The sequence below is a fragment of the Anomalospiza imberbis genome, chromosome 14 (assembly GCF_031753505.1).
Source record: "Anomalospiza imberbis isolate Cuckoo-Finch-1a 21T00152 chromosome 14, ASM3175350v1, whole genome shotgun sequence".
NCBI lineage: Eukaryota > Metazoa > Chordata > Aves > Passeriformes > Viduidae > Anomalospiza > Anomalospiza imberbis.
In genome coordinates, this window is record NC_089694.1 from 18,900,666 (window position 1) to 18,914,587 (window position 13,922).

The following is a 13,922-nucleotide window of genomic DNA, read 5'->3' on the forward strand; positions in this document are numbered from 1 at the left end:
TACAATCCTCTCTTCCCCAGGACGCTGTGCTGACACAGAGAACACACACAGACCCACACCCCGCACTCACAGCAGCCCCAGCCCCTCAGGCAGCCCGGCACTGCTGAGCACACGGAATCATTGAGGTCGGAAAAGATCTGAGACGGAGTCTAACCTACGGCAAATCACCACCGTGCCAACCAGAGCACGGCACCGATTGCCATGTCACCTCCAGGGACCATGACTCCACTCCGCCGGGCAGCCCATTCCTATGCCTAATCACCCTTTCTGTGAAGAAATTACTCCTGGTTTGCAACCTGAACCTCCCCTGGCACAGGCTGAGATCCTGTCCTGTGCTGCTGTCCCTGTTCGCTGGGAGCAGAGCCTGGCCCCACCGGCTCCACCCTGCTCTCAGGGAGCTGTGGAGAGGGGCCCAGAGCTGGACACGGGCGTGGCCTCAGCAGTGCCCAGCACAGGGCCACAGCCACCGCCCTGGTCCTGCTGGCCGCACTACTGCTGTACCGGCCAGGTGCCACCGGTCTCTCGGCCAGCCGGGCCCGCTGCTGGAGCGCACACGGCCGGTGCGGCCCCGGGCGCGGCTCCCCCGGCCGTGCCGCCATGGGCCCTCCGCCTCCGTCACGTGACACCGCCCCACGTGACCCGCGCCAGGGGGCGGGCCGATGCGAGCCTCGCCGCCCGGGATTGGCGGCGGGGGCGGGCGATGCCGCGCGGCGATTGGCCCCACGGTCAGCCCTGCCCGCCGGCTGCCCGAGGATTGGGCATCCGGGCTGTCAATCACCGGCAGTCCCGCGGCGCGGCGGGGCGATGGCGGCGGCGCGCTGGGCGCTGCGCTGGCTCGCGGTGGCGGTGGCCGCGGTGGCGGCGGCGCTGGCGCTGGACAACGGCCTGGCGCGGACACCGCCCATGGGCTGGCTGCACTGGGAGCGCTTCCTCTGCGGCACCGACTGCGCCGCCGACCCGCGCCGCTGCGTCAGGTACCGCCGCGGGGCACGGGTACCCGGGGAGCCCGGGGTAGCCCAGGTAGCGGACAGCCGGCCCGGCGCTGCCGCACCCGCTGTGCCTTCCCCGCGCTCCCCGGTGTGGCCCCTGCCCGGCCAGCCCCGTGGCTGCGCCGTGGTGGACAGCAGACATTCTCCGCTTTCTTTCCCGGTCGTGCGCCCTGGCCGTGCCCAGCGAGCAGCTGTTCGTGGAGATGGCTGACAGGATGGCTGCCGAGGGCTGGAGGGACGCCGGCTACGAGTTCATCTGCATTGACGACTGCTGGATGGCCCCGACGCGGGACAAGCAGGGCAGGCTGCAGGCGGACCCCAAACGGTTCCCCAGCGGGATCCGCAAGCTGGCCGACTACGTGAGTGCCACCGCGGCGCGGTGGTGAGCCGGCCGGGGAGCAGGGGCGGGCAGGAAAGCCGGGTGGGTATGGCTGCATCACTGCTACGGCCCTGCCTGCCACAGTGGGGTTGTGCTTCCCTTGCCGCCCCAAATCCTCCTCCTCCTGCCTTGTGGCTGCCCCATCCCAGGGTCTGTTTGTGTCTGCACACACAGGTCCACTCCAAGGGTCTGAAACTGGGAATCTACAGCGATGTCGGGACCAAGACGTGCGCTGGCTTCCCTGGCAGCTACAACCACTATGACCTGGATGCCCAGACATTTGCTTCCTGGGGTGTGGACCTGCTCAAGTTTGATGGCTGCAACTCTGACTCACTGGAGCAGCTAGCAGAAGGTAGGCATGGGCTCCAGGCAGCTATTCCCGTGGGTGGGAATATTCCGCAGGCAGCAGCAATTCTAGGCCCAGCATCAAGCTCCAGGGACTTGCTTTTCCCTGAGCATACTCATTTAAGACACTTGCTTACAAAAGCAAATCTGAGGCTCTGTTCTCAAGCCCAAGGTGTTGAGTGTTGCTGTGTTAAGTGTTTTTACCTGCTCCGTCTCCTGGAGCTCTCCTTCAAGCACAGCTCAGAAAAGGCGCTTTCTCAGCCCAGAGCGTGGATCAGGCTGAGCACAGACACATCAGCTGTGTGCTCCGGGGGTGGCTCTGCAGGCTGCTCCCTCAGCTGTTAACTCAGCACAGGCTTTGCCCTTCTGTGGGGCCTGTACTGGAGAGCCCAGAGCATTTCACACACTTAATCCCTTTGGCGGAGTGCTAGAACAGTTTCTGTCAGCCATGAAAGGAGCAGTTCGGAGGGCTTTTAACAGATAAAAATGAAGGGAATTATGGCATAAAAATCTACTGGGGTTTTCCTGATAAAGCACACCAATGCAAATACCACTTGAGAAGTTATTTGCACAAAGGCTGGTGAGCCCGCACTTGAAAGCTCAGCAGCTCCCTGTGCTGAGGGGACTTGGCTACAGCCTCTTTTGAAGCACAGGCAAATCCCAGTGCCACAGGAGTAGATTTATGGGAAGAACACTTTAACTTAGAAGGTTTTTTTCTCTTGACTGGGCTCTCCGGCTGCTGGCACAGTCAGCACCACCACGTTTGGCAGCAGGAGTCCTGCACAAAGTCCTGTCTCTGCCTGGCAGGGAGAACCTGCCCAAGTGACAATGCCATCGAAGCCAGATGGTGGGGCATATGCCAAGTGCCACAGACAGAAGCACAGCTCAGCACCCTGAGTGACAGCTGAGCTGAGAGCTCCTGCTGGATCATATGTGTAACCCAGATACAATCCAGTTGTACTGAAGCGGTTCCAGAGGAGAGAGCAGACTTCATTCCCTCTCTGCCAATTGGAAGGGACTTTACAGGGCTGTTTGGGGACAAGGACAGGAAAAACTAGAGCTTTTGCATTCCTGCCCAGTCCATATGGCGCAAGTGCCTGATAAGAACGTACTCCTATGTCACCCAACAAAGCTGCACTGCTTGATAGATACTGACTTGTGTTTCCTGGGTATCTAGAGGGAAAATGCCATACAGGAAAGCTTTTAACTTCTTCCCCTGGCTGTATGTACAAAGGGAGCAGCAGTCTTGCAGTGACAGCCTGCCCAAGCAAAGCTCCTGTTCTCGGGAGGCAGGTGACCAGCTGCAGACTTTGAATTCCCCTGTCCTCCCTGTGGTGTCTCAACCACAAAAATGTGTTCAATCGTATTTTTGCAAGAGTTGAACTGAAACCTGAACCTGTGACACTGGCTTAGTTCTGCTGTGTGACCAGGGAGGTTGTGTAACCTCTGTCTGTGCTCTGCCTTTAGGATACAGGCTCATGTCTCTGGCCCTGAACAAGACTGGAAGGAGCATTGTCTATTCCTGTGAGTGGCCTTTCTACTTGAGGCCTGTGCAGCAGGTAAGAAGTGCCTCCCAAGGTTTATTCTGGGGCTCAAGGGGGAAGAAGAGAAAAACATTTAAGATTGCAAAACAGCATCCTGAGAAACTTGCTGCTCTCCATTTTTACAGAGAACAAGGCTGTAAAATGGAGAAAAAACCTTTTTCTTCCAGAGCCCTGAAGCATTTCTGAACATTGCTCTGCTGAAACACATTCAGTAGGATTCTGCAGCATGAAGGCACAGCCCAGATGGAGCGTGCCAAAAAAACCCACAGCATCCATCTGCTTCCTCTCTCCAAGGAGCCAAGCAGCAAACCATTGGCAATGCAGACACACAGCCTAGCAGATAGCTCAGTGTAATTCCTCCTGGACACAGAGTGCTGCAGGCTCAGCCTTACAGACAGCTCTGGGGACCACGAGAGAGGCTTTGTGACATCCTCCACATTGTTCAGTGACAGATTTCTGCTAGCCAGAGTCTGTGACTGACACATTGCCCTCCACCCACAGCTGGAATTAAATGCGTTACTCACGAAAGGGTATAAACCCAAGAAATAGCAATAATTACTGGGATATTACAGTTTATCCCACTGGCCTTGTCACACCTTCAGTAAAACTGTGAAGGAATTTTGTAACAGAGCTGGTGATCACAACTGTTCTGCCAAGGGGAGAAATAGTGTTGTCTAGAACGAGTGAGTTAATGGGCACAAAGCATTCAAGGGAATAAACATGCACTACATCATCCAGATAGCTGGTGATGGAAGGTGTTTCCCTGGTTCTCCACCAAGCTACCTTTGGTCCAGTCTAGCCTTGTTGACACTCCTGCTGTACAGCCAGATGCTCTGTCTAATCACACTCATTGTTCTGGCAGCCCAATTACACTGAGATCAAACAGTACTGCAATCACTGGAGGAACTTCTATGATGTCTATGACTCCTGGAGCAGCATCAAGAGTATCTTAGACTGGACAGCACTTCACCAGGACACCATTGTGAAGATAGCTGGGCCAGGGGGCTGGAATGATCCTGACATGGCAAGTACAGCAACATGCATCCCACTTGAAACATCAGCAAAAAAGCCTTCCGTCAGCTGTGGGCTGAGAATGAGAAGGGAGAGAACTGGGGGAGAAACATGGAGGGGAAGGGCTCTGATGGGACCCTAGGATCAGGATCTTGGCGAGAAGGTCCAAGATAGAAAGGGAAAGAGAACTGCAGCTAATGGATAGTACAAAGGAAGCACCATCTTTGTGTCACACAGCTTCCACAAGCAGTACCAGCTCAGGACACAGGTGTGGCATTGGTGGACAATCCCCAAAGTGCTGATTTCCCACCAGAGTGAAAACCTCTGGGTGCCAGCACTGTAAGACTCTGAATCCAAAAGCATCCTTGAACACTGCCTAGCCACTTAAAGAGCTTTCTTCACTTCACCAGGCACTCATCCTAAACTGCCACGTAGTCATGCCTTGCTTTTCCCAACCGGCTGGTCCTGCTCCTGGCCCTCAGCCTATCTAGCCAGGCTCCAAAGAGGTCCCACCCTGTGATTTCCTGGTACTGGTGGCCCAGTTTGTCCTCAGCAGGCAGTGTTACCAGGCACTTTTTGTTTGCTTGTCATAGCTGGTGATTGGAAACTTTGGGCTGAGCTGGGACCAGTCGGTGACTCAGATGGCCATGTGGGCCATTATGGCCGCTCCCCTGTTCATGTCCAACGACCTGAGGCACATCAGTCCTGAGGCCAAGTGGCTGCTCCAGAACAAAGAGGTGATTGCCATCAACCAGGACCCACTGGGCAAGCAGGGATACCAGCTTTCCAAGGTACAGCAAGTTTGGGGGGGGAGGGGGGGGGGCATTGCAGGGTGGGGCACAGGAGGATGGAGAGGTGCTCAGGGTTTGGGAACAGGAGCCCAGTGAGCCCATTTGTTCCTGAAGCCTGCTGGAACAGACAGGCATGAAGACCACTTCAGCCTCCCACAGCCTAAACCCTGGGTTTGTTTTCTCCTCGGCAGGACAAGAACTTTCAGCTGTGGGAGCGGCCCCTGTCTGGCCGAGCCTATGCCGTGGCCGTGCTGAACCAGCAGGAGATTGGAGGACCCCAGAAGTTCACCTTCTCCCTCACCTTCCTCGGCAATGGGCTGGCCTGCAACCCGGCCTGCTCCATCCAACAGGTGCTGCCAGCCAGCAGGGACTGCGGCGTGTACAGCTGGATCTCCTCCCTGAGCGTGGAGGTGAACCCCACAGGCACTGTGCTGCTCAAAGTCCTGCCACTATAGGCAGCACAAAGACAATCTTTTCCTAAGCCTTAGGCTCTGTCTGAACTTGTGGCAGGAAAACTTCTCTCCTTCTTCCAAGCAGGTGCCTTTCTTCTCAGGCATTCATTATCTAAACCTTCAGCCTAATGTGACAAATTGCCATCACTCCATCATCAAGAGGTGACAGAGAAAGGGTGAACAGCAGAGCAGTGCCCCTTTCCCTGGCATCTCACCCAACTCCTCCTCCAAGGGGCTGGAAAGGCTCCAGCAGGGTGGCAACTCCTGTTTACACCCACTGCCACTACCAAGCAAGGAAAGGCAAGGGATGCACAGGCAGCATCTTACTGCTGTCCTTGAGCATTTTAGGGACAATAGGGAAACACACCTTGGCCACCTTGCTCTCTTCTCCAGACCAGGCCGCACAGTCCAAGAAAAGCTGCTCCCACCTCCCTAAGGAAACCCAGCACTTCACTCAGAGCAGGCACATGCACTTCCATCTTCTGACAACTCAGGGACTGACATGAACCATTGCACTTCTTAGCAGCTTTCTTGACAGCTGCTATCAGGCCTTAGGACTCAAGTTTTTGAGGGTTTCCCCTCACTCCAGGAATCTCTTAGCAGTGGCTGTCGCTTCCCTTTAGATGACAACTCCCTCTCCACCTTTCATATGGCCACTGAAGTCCTTTTTCTCCATGAATCCTGCCTCCCAGAAATCCCTGAGTGCTCGCTTCCCACTGCTATCAGCAGCCGTTAGGTTGAATAACATGGGCTCTCCAAGATGGGAGATGGATAATCACTTAAAAACCATCATGTGCAAGTATATTCTCTTCTGACTACAATACAATCGGGATTTCTTGATTTGTTCTTCTGTGATTAAGCACTTTGATTAAAATCCCTTTAAAAGCCTATGCTTTTTCTTACTTGCAGTGTACAAGAGTACAGCATGGTATTGGAAATTAAATAATGGTTTAGAAACAGGCCAGTTTGTTCCAGTCATGTAAGTTTTTGTGAAATTTGTCATGATTACTAGAAACAGCACTCAAGTGAAGCTGATGTAATACAGCCATGCAGTCCACCCCACAGGCCAAAGCACACTGCCTACACAAACTGAAAAGGCCATCACATCAGCCAATATTTAGTAAGCAAAAACACAGATTCCCTTACAACTCAGTGAGTGCTCTCAGTCATGATGAAGATGTGAAGAGGCATCTCTCCATCCTCCAGCTCCATTTCCACTACAAGCAAGTTGCCCGTAAGGTGAACTCTGCGTTGCATTCCCAGCACCTGCTAACAGCAGACTTTCCACTCACAGAAATGTTCCTCTCTAAGGGGAAGCTGTCCTGGAGGCCGTCCCCACAATCTACCACACTCTGCTTGTTGCCCATTTGAAACTTCACTGCTGTGCTTGGCCTGGTGTTCAAGGAAAATGCTAAGAGGAGCCAAGAGCAGTTAGCACAGGGGAAGGCAGCTGAGGCACCATGTGCCAGGAGCAAGCACAAGCATGGAGCTGTACCTCATCTCTCTGAGCTGCCACAGCTAATGGCACCTGCCTAATTACCTAATTCGGCACCTGCCTCACGGTGCAGGTATCAAACCCACTGGCTGCTCCAATACCTCTGCTCCTCAGGGCAGTACAGCTGTTTGAAAAAGGGGCCTACAGCCAAGTGCAGGGGCTGTTCAGGGGAGTCCATAAACGAGCCTGCAGCATGTTCATGCACAGAAGTCACTGGCACCCATTATAAAACACCTCTTGGAAACATAGTAAAGAGATCCCAGCTACTGGCAGGGATTTTACAAAAGCCAGGTTAAAAACTGGTCTGTTAAACGGTTCTGCAAGCAACACCTCCCCGCTGAACTGATGTACTCACAGCTCCCACCCAAGAGAAAACACATTAAAAAAAGCAAGGGATCAATCAATCTAATTACTTTAATACGGTCCGTAACGATGAGCAGGATGATGCTCAGAACTGGATCACCTGGCCCTGTAAGAAGCAAGAGACAGAGTGAGTTTATTCACCACTGAGCATTGCCCCCCTTTCTCAGCCACTCACAGAATGCAAACTCACCTTTCTCTTCTTGTCTCCTCCCAGCTCAAAGTGCTTGCACCTCTTAATCGCCAGCATCCTCTTGGACCTGCAGTTGGGCTCCACACACTCCAGCCTCAGCACAATCTTCTTGGTGGTCTTGGCCTGGGAGGAGGAGCAGGGTGTTTCTATCAACCACACATCCCCAAGCAGACAAACTGCTGCTTTCAGGGTAAGCTTGTTCCCAGCACTCCTGAACATTCACTTTGTTCCTGAAGTGTAGAGAGAGACTAAAAACACAGGCTCCCTCCACTGAAAACAAGAAAGCTCTTTAAGGATCAGTAAAGGAGTGAAGTGGATTGTTATCTTCACAAAAAGGGTGCTGGCAAAAGCATTCAGTGGGGTAGGGCTGGTTCCTGCAGGGATCAGCCATGCTGGAGAAGTCTTTTCTACTGAACAGAGCAAGAAACTCACACTTTTACAGTGTGGGAGCACAGACCAGCAGTGCTCAGGAGAAATCTAGAAGAAAACCGGGCACAAGAACCACCTGGAAGCAACACGACTGGCAAACTTTCTCTGGAAGGAGCAGTGACACAACAGGCTCAGTGCAGACCTGCAGCTACTCAGAAATTGGATGGAACGTGAACAACTGCAGAGGGAAGAATCCAAAGCTGGGAGGCTGCTGTAGCAGCTGGACAGGTCTGTAACAACCAGCTAAAAAACTCAGCCAACCAGCCATACAATGCTGACTGGGAAAAAACAGAAATGAGAATTGCAGTGTACAAGTAGAGAGTGCCAGCAATGCAGCTGCTTGGTGCACCCTGCTTGCAGAAGCATTTTCTGTCAGGTCTCCCCACTTCCTGGCACAAAGTCAACTCGAAAACCTGCTGCCTCATATTTTTTCTTCTTCTTGCTGGAAGGCTTCCTGTACACCTCCAGCAGGACACCAGGGCATCCCAGCAATCCAAGCAGCTCTATGAGCATAACTAAATAATTCACACCAAGTAACAAATCCACCCACTGGGTTTTGCTTCCCTGCTGTAAATACCACACCAAGGAAGCAGACAGCTCCTTTCCCTTTGCCAAGCCCTTCCCCTTGGGCAAGCAGTGAAGGAAGTATTCCTTTCACTGCAAATATCCCGCCCAGAAAGACCCCACTCCCCTGCGGCATCAAAGCTGAGAACCTACTCTGCAAACACAGCTCAAGTCATCCTGCAAATGAGCAGCATCTTCATGAGACAGCACAGCAAGGAGATGTACTTGATGGAGCTTGCAAGGGAGATGGAGAAGGACTTTTTACAAGAGCACGGAGTGATAGGGCAGTGGAAAACAGCTTCACACTGACAGAGATTTAGATAAAAGAGTAGGAAGAAATTCTTCCCTGCGAGGGTGGGGAGGCCCTTGCACAGGTTTCCAAGAGAAGCTGTGGCTGCCCCATCCCTGGCAGCATCCAAGGCCAGGCTGGATGGACCTTGGAACAGCCTGGGATAGTGGAAGGTGGCCCTGCCCATGGCAAGGGGTCCCTTCCAACCCAAGCCATTCTATGATGAGGGGACACCTGCACTGCCAGCACAGCACTGCCCTAACGCGGCCAGAGCAGAGCCCTGAGGAATCCTCCCTCAGCTGGGCATGCTTCCTGTTCCTGAGGAACAACACTCAATCACTCACTCACCTTTTTACGGAAGATAGGCTTTGTCTGGCCCCCATAGCCACTCTGCTTCCGATCGTAACGCCTTTTTCCTGCGGGAAAAACGGCTCTGGTCAGGCAACGCCCGAGGAGATGCTACAAGCACAACTGGCACTTCCCACATCCCAGCAGAGCCCAGCAGAACAGTGCCATGGCTCTTGTGCTGTCCCATCCCCACACGGTGCACCCAACAGACACACAAGGCCTACAAATCAAGGCACTTGATTTATACAGAGTTCTGTGCGTGGTAAATCCTCAAAGCCAGCACACAAAGGGCCGAAAGCATTTATACAATCCTGTCCAGGTGATATTTGCGTAATTACTCCCATCATTACTGCCGGAGCTACCATGGGATTCATTTTCTTTCACCTGGACTTGAAGGCCCAGCACATTTCAAACTCGCATCCCATTCTCAGTAGGCAGGGCTCTCCCTCGGGCTGGCTCCAGTTGTGCTTTCACAGCCAGCCAGGTTTACCCAGAGCACATTCCCTAATTAGTTAAATATTTCTATACGACAACCATCCGAAACCGCTTTGGGTTGACATGCTCTTAATCTTTCTCCCTTTGCCTTTATTTTTGTAGTTCTCTTTATCGAACAGCACATCCTTTAGGTCAAGCTGTCCTGCCCAGCCATAGGAATGCTCCCAATCTACACCACCCGTGCAGGGCACACGACACCCGGACCGCACGCAGCTCTCCTGGGCCGCGCCCCGGAGCGAGCCCGTGCTCACCCTGCGCGTAGAGCGAGTCCTTCCCCTTCTTGTACTGCGTGACCTTGTGCGGCTGGTGCTTCCCGCATTTCTTGCAGTAGGTCCGGCGGGTTTTCGGCACGTTCACCTGCAGGAGGAGAGAAGCCGGTCACGGCCGCTGCGCATACGCCACATCCCGCGCCGAAGGCCCCGCTCCCGCCCTTCCCCTTCCCTGGGGGCCCTGCGCGGCCGTCCGGGGATGCAGAAGCCCCCGCGCCGGCCTGGCCGCCCAGCACGCACCCATCGCAGCGGAGGGCGCCCATCCCGGCGCAGCTCCGCGGCGGATGCCGGCGGATGGAGCCCGGCCCAGCCCGAGCACTCACCATTTCGGCAGCGGCCGCCCGGAGAGAAAGCGCTGACCGGAGGCGGAAGTGACTGTGAGCTGGCGACCATAGAGAGGCGAGCGCAGAGGGGCACGGCGCCCCCTGGCGGTGGGAGGAGAGCAGGCACGGAGGGCGGCTCCGGGCCGGCGGGGGCGGCCGCCTGCGGGTGACGCCCAGGCGTTCGAAAGCCAGGTTATGTGTCAGCAGAGGTCCTTGTTAAAGTTTAGGGCTTGACACGTTTCAGTGACCCCAGACCTGCGTGGGAGTTAGCAAGGCATGGGAAGAAGGATTTACCCCTGAGAGTGGGCACAGAGAATGCAGAATTTAGAAGCACGAGAACAGTTGGCAGAATTCTCAAGACAAGGACATAACTAGCAAAGCCAACTCAAGAGCTGTGCTAAATCAGCTCTGAGTGGATAAGAGATTCCAGATGGCCACCGACCCAAGAAACCCGCTGGCCCAAACGAAGAGGAAGACTGAACATGTGGCCTAATTAACATAAGAAGCGGGGGAATCATTTAACACTACAAGACAGAATACGAATGAATGATGTAATCTGTAGCCAATGAAGATTAATGTTTTCGTTTGCTAAAATGCAGAAACAGTGAAAAGTTTTGATAGTCACTCTGCTGGCTTTGTGAATTTGCCACCAAATGCTCTTTCCACACAGAACTGTGAATAAAAATACCTCGGTTCTGTGTGGGGACCAGCCCCATGCACATCGGGTGAAAGAACCCGTTTCGGGACAACACAGGGATGCTCAGCCAGCACCTGGCACTGCCCACAGCCCGCGGCGGGCTCCGGCCACGGCCGCTGGCCTGGTGGCCCCACGGCAATGGCCCAGCTGGCTGCAGGAGGAAACACAAATGCTGCCTTTGAGTCAGAAAGCTAAAAAAGGGGAACCGAAAGGGTGGGGTTGGCCAGCCCCGTCCTTCCTCCCCGCGCACCCTGCCGTCTCTCGTCGTCCCTGCTGCCACAGCCACCCCAGCCCGCCGGGGTGGGCGGCGGAGCCCCGGCTGGCCGGAGCGGCGCGGGAGGGCTCGGTGAGTGCGGAGCCCCGGCCGGCCGGAGCGGTGCGGGAGGGCTCGGTGAGTGCGGAGCCCCGGCTGGCCGGAGCGGCGCGGGAGGGCTCGGTGAGTGCGGAGCCCCGGCCGGCCGGAGCGGCGCGGGAGGGCTCGGTGAGTGCGGGACCCCAGCTGGCCGGAGCGGTGCGGGAGGGCTCGGTGAGTGCGGAGCCCCGGCCGGCCGGAGCGGTGCGGGAGGGCTCGGTGAGTGCGGGACCCCGGCTGGCCGGAGCGGTGCGGGAGGGCTCGGTGAGTGCGGAGCCCCGGGAGCCACGGCGCGGGGCAGCGCTGCCCCGGGCTCCTGGGCACCGGCGGGGCCCTGCTGATGAGGCTGTGGGACAGCCGGGCTAGCGGGAGGCTCCATGTGGCCTGTGCTGGTGGCCTCACACCTCTGGGCGCCTTGGGGGCAGGAGAGCCACGCCGGGCACAGGACACATGGCGCGGGTGAGCCGAGCGGGGAGGGCTCTGCCTTGTCCCACAGCCCGACCAGCTCCAAGCAGGCGGCATCTGACCCCGCTCACCTGGCCGTGGGGCTGTGGGGTGCAGCGGGGCAGGGGGGTGCCAGGGGGTGCCAGGGGCTGCAGGCTGCGCTGGAGCTGGGAATCACAGCGGTGCGAGGGTGCCAGGGATCCCAGGGGTGGCCAAGAGCAGGGGTTGGGGTTCTGCCCGTGTCTCTGGCCGTTCCTCCCCTGTGCTTTTTGCAGTGGGCACTGCTGGGGTGCAGCTCTGGGTTTGCTCAGGAGTCTCTCCCATGCAGGAGGTTTCCCCCTCTGTCCCTCCCACCCATCATTTTTGACACCCTCGGGGCTCAACCTGAAACATGAGGGCTGTGAAGTTTGTCACTCTGTCACCCTTCCCTCTTGTCCCAGGCATGCCAGGTCCCTGCCAGCCCCACATCCGAGCTTGCCTGTGGAAGCGGGATGGCCCCGGGAGCAGGGTGGGACGCTGTGGCGTGAGGCCAGCAGTGTGTGCCCGGACTGGTGGTGGTCTCAGAGCGCGCTGGGCCGAGGTGTGAGCATGGCAGGAAGTCACGCTAGCTGGAGGGGGGACACAGGACACGCTTCCACACAGCCACTCGTCACTGCTGTCACAGCACAGCAGTGGTGGCTGTGGGGCTGAGCCCTGTGGGGCGCCCACCACGCCAAGGACAGGCAGGGACAGAGCGGGTCTGGTGGCAGTGCTGGGGAAAGGGACGCTGTGCCGTGATGGGGCACAACAGCCCTCTGAGACACTGGTCCTTTCCCCTCTGGCAGTTCCATCCAGAGGACACAGTGAGGACGTGTCCCACCTGCCTGGCACTGCTGGCCATGACCCCGCTGCTGTGACTCCAGGTAAAGCTCCAGGGACCTGGCGCTGCAGTTGGGATGGGCTGGAGCCCAGGGCCCCTCTGCTCGGCCCTGTGTCTGTGGAGGGAGGGCAGTGGGAGCCCTCCTGCTCTTGGGACACAGGACCGGCAGCCACACTTGATAAGGAAAATGAGGCACAGGGCTACAGGGTGGTTCCGGGGTCACTCTGGGCTCATCCACAACCCTGACAGCAGTCTGGGGGTCAGGGGCCACACCAGCCACCTGCAGGGACCCCAGATCCCTCCTCCTGAGGCCTCAATCAGCACACTGCTTTTTTTTTCCAAAAGACTCTGATGACTAATTTATCAAGTTGGGGTTTTTTTGACCACCCAAACAAGCTGGAAAGGTCTGAGCCATAAGAGCCACAAGGAGGGAAGAGAGAAGCCTGGGAGAAGGAATCCTGCTTGTCCCCAGCCTCTCTGGGGACTATGGGGCAGGGTCAGTACTGCAGCAGCAGGGGCTGTGCTGGGAGGCTCTGGGCATTGGGAGGACACTCTGCTTCTTATCCCCAAGCTGGGGCTTGCCTGGAGAGAGGCACCGTGTGTGGGACTGGGTCCTGGCATCTTTGTTCCTCACCCTGTTGTGAGTGAGCCAATGCCCATCTCCTGTGAGGGGAGAGTGGATGGAATACTCAGCTGGGCAATGGGGGGCTGAACCCCTGTTTCTGGCCCACCTCTGAACCTACCCCAAGGAGATGGGCTGTGGGGAGCAGGGGAGAAAAACAGCTTCTCCCAGGTTGTTTTCCAAAGCTGTGCTTATAGGAGGAAAAAAGGGAACAAGGTGAGGGTGAAGGGGAAGCAGGGACTGTAGGTGGTCAGGCAGGAGACTCGGAGCTGAGACACGGAGCTCCAGGGGATCACAGCTCAGCAGGGGCTGCACACAGCTCACTCATCAGCTCCCCACACTGCAGTCAGGTGCTGGTCACAGCCCACAGCTCCAGCCACGTGGCTCTGGGCGCTGGGCCCACCTGGGGGTCACAGTTCCGGGGTACAGCATGGAGGGATGGGGTGAGATGCACGGCTGCTCCAGGAGATGGGCTAGGGCGATTTCCAGCTGCTAAAGGCCTGGCATATGTGGGATGCAGGGCTCTCGCAAGCCCTTTCTTGCACTGCCCTTCCCCAGAGAGGCTCAGGGGAGATTTCCTGATGGCTGGGGGAGGATTTAACCCCTCTGCCTGCTGGCTGGAGGCAGCCCTTCAAGCCTGGTCACTGACAAGTGCTGCTTAGAGGGGAGGAA

At 56.5% G+C, this 13,922-nt stretch overlaps 2 protein-coding genes across 2 annotated transcripts; one reads left to right on the forward strand and one right to left on the reverse strand.

Annotated features, from left to right (window-relative positions):
- Positions 1-791: 791 nt before the first annotated feature.
- Positions 792-5,663, forward strand: GLA (galactosidase alpha). Its single transcript, XM_068205271.1, has 7 exons — positions 792-974; positions 1,174-1,348; positions 1,543-1,720; positions 3,181-3,272; positions 4,120-4,281; positions 4,862-5,059; positions 5,251-5,663. Exons 1-7 carry the CDS (start codon positions 805-807, stop codon positions 5,512-5,514), a joined length of 1,239 nt encoding a protein of 412 aa, XP_068061372.1. The 5' UTR covers positions 792-804; the 3' UTR covers positions 5,515-5,663.
- A 1,743-nt stretch (positions 5,664-7,406) lies between these two features.
- On the reverse strand, positions 7,407-10,050 carry RPL36A (ribosomal protein L36a; the record flags this gene model as incomplete). The annotated part of the gene is made up of 4 exons (XM_068205389.1): positions 7,407-7,475; positions 7,560-7,682; positions 9,190-9,257; positions 9,936-10,050. Coding segments are annotated over 4 exons (327 nt in total), but the record flags the coding sequence as incomplete, so codon positions are not given.
- Positions 10,051-13,922: the final 3,872 nt, after the last annotated feature.

Excerpts from the sequence above, each read along its gene's own strand:
- GLA (XM_068205271.1), top strand. The coding sequence starts at position 805 with ATGGCGGCGGCGCGCTGGGCGCTGCGCTGGCTCGCGGTGGCGGTGGCC. Across the intron at positions 975-1,173 it reads GACCCGCGCCGCTGCGTCAG|CGAGCAGCTGTTCGTGGAGA; the intron begins GTACCGCCGCGG and ends GGCCGTGCCCAG. Across the intron at positions 1,721-3,180 it reads ACTGGAGCAGCTAGCAGAAG|GATACAGGCTCATGTCTCTG; the intron begins GTAGGCATGGGC and ends CTCTGCCTTTAG.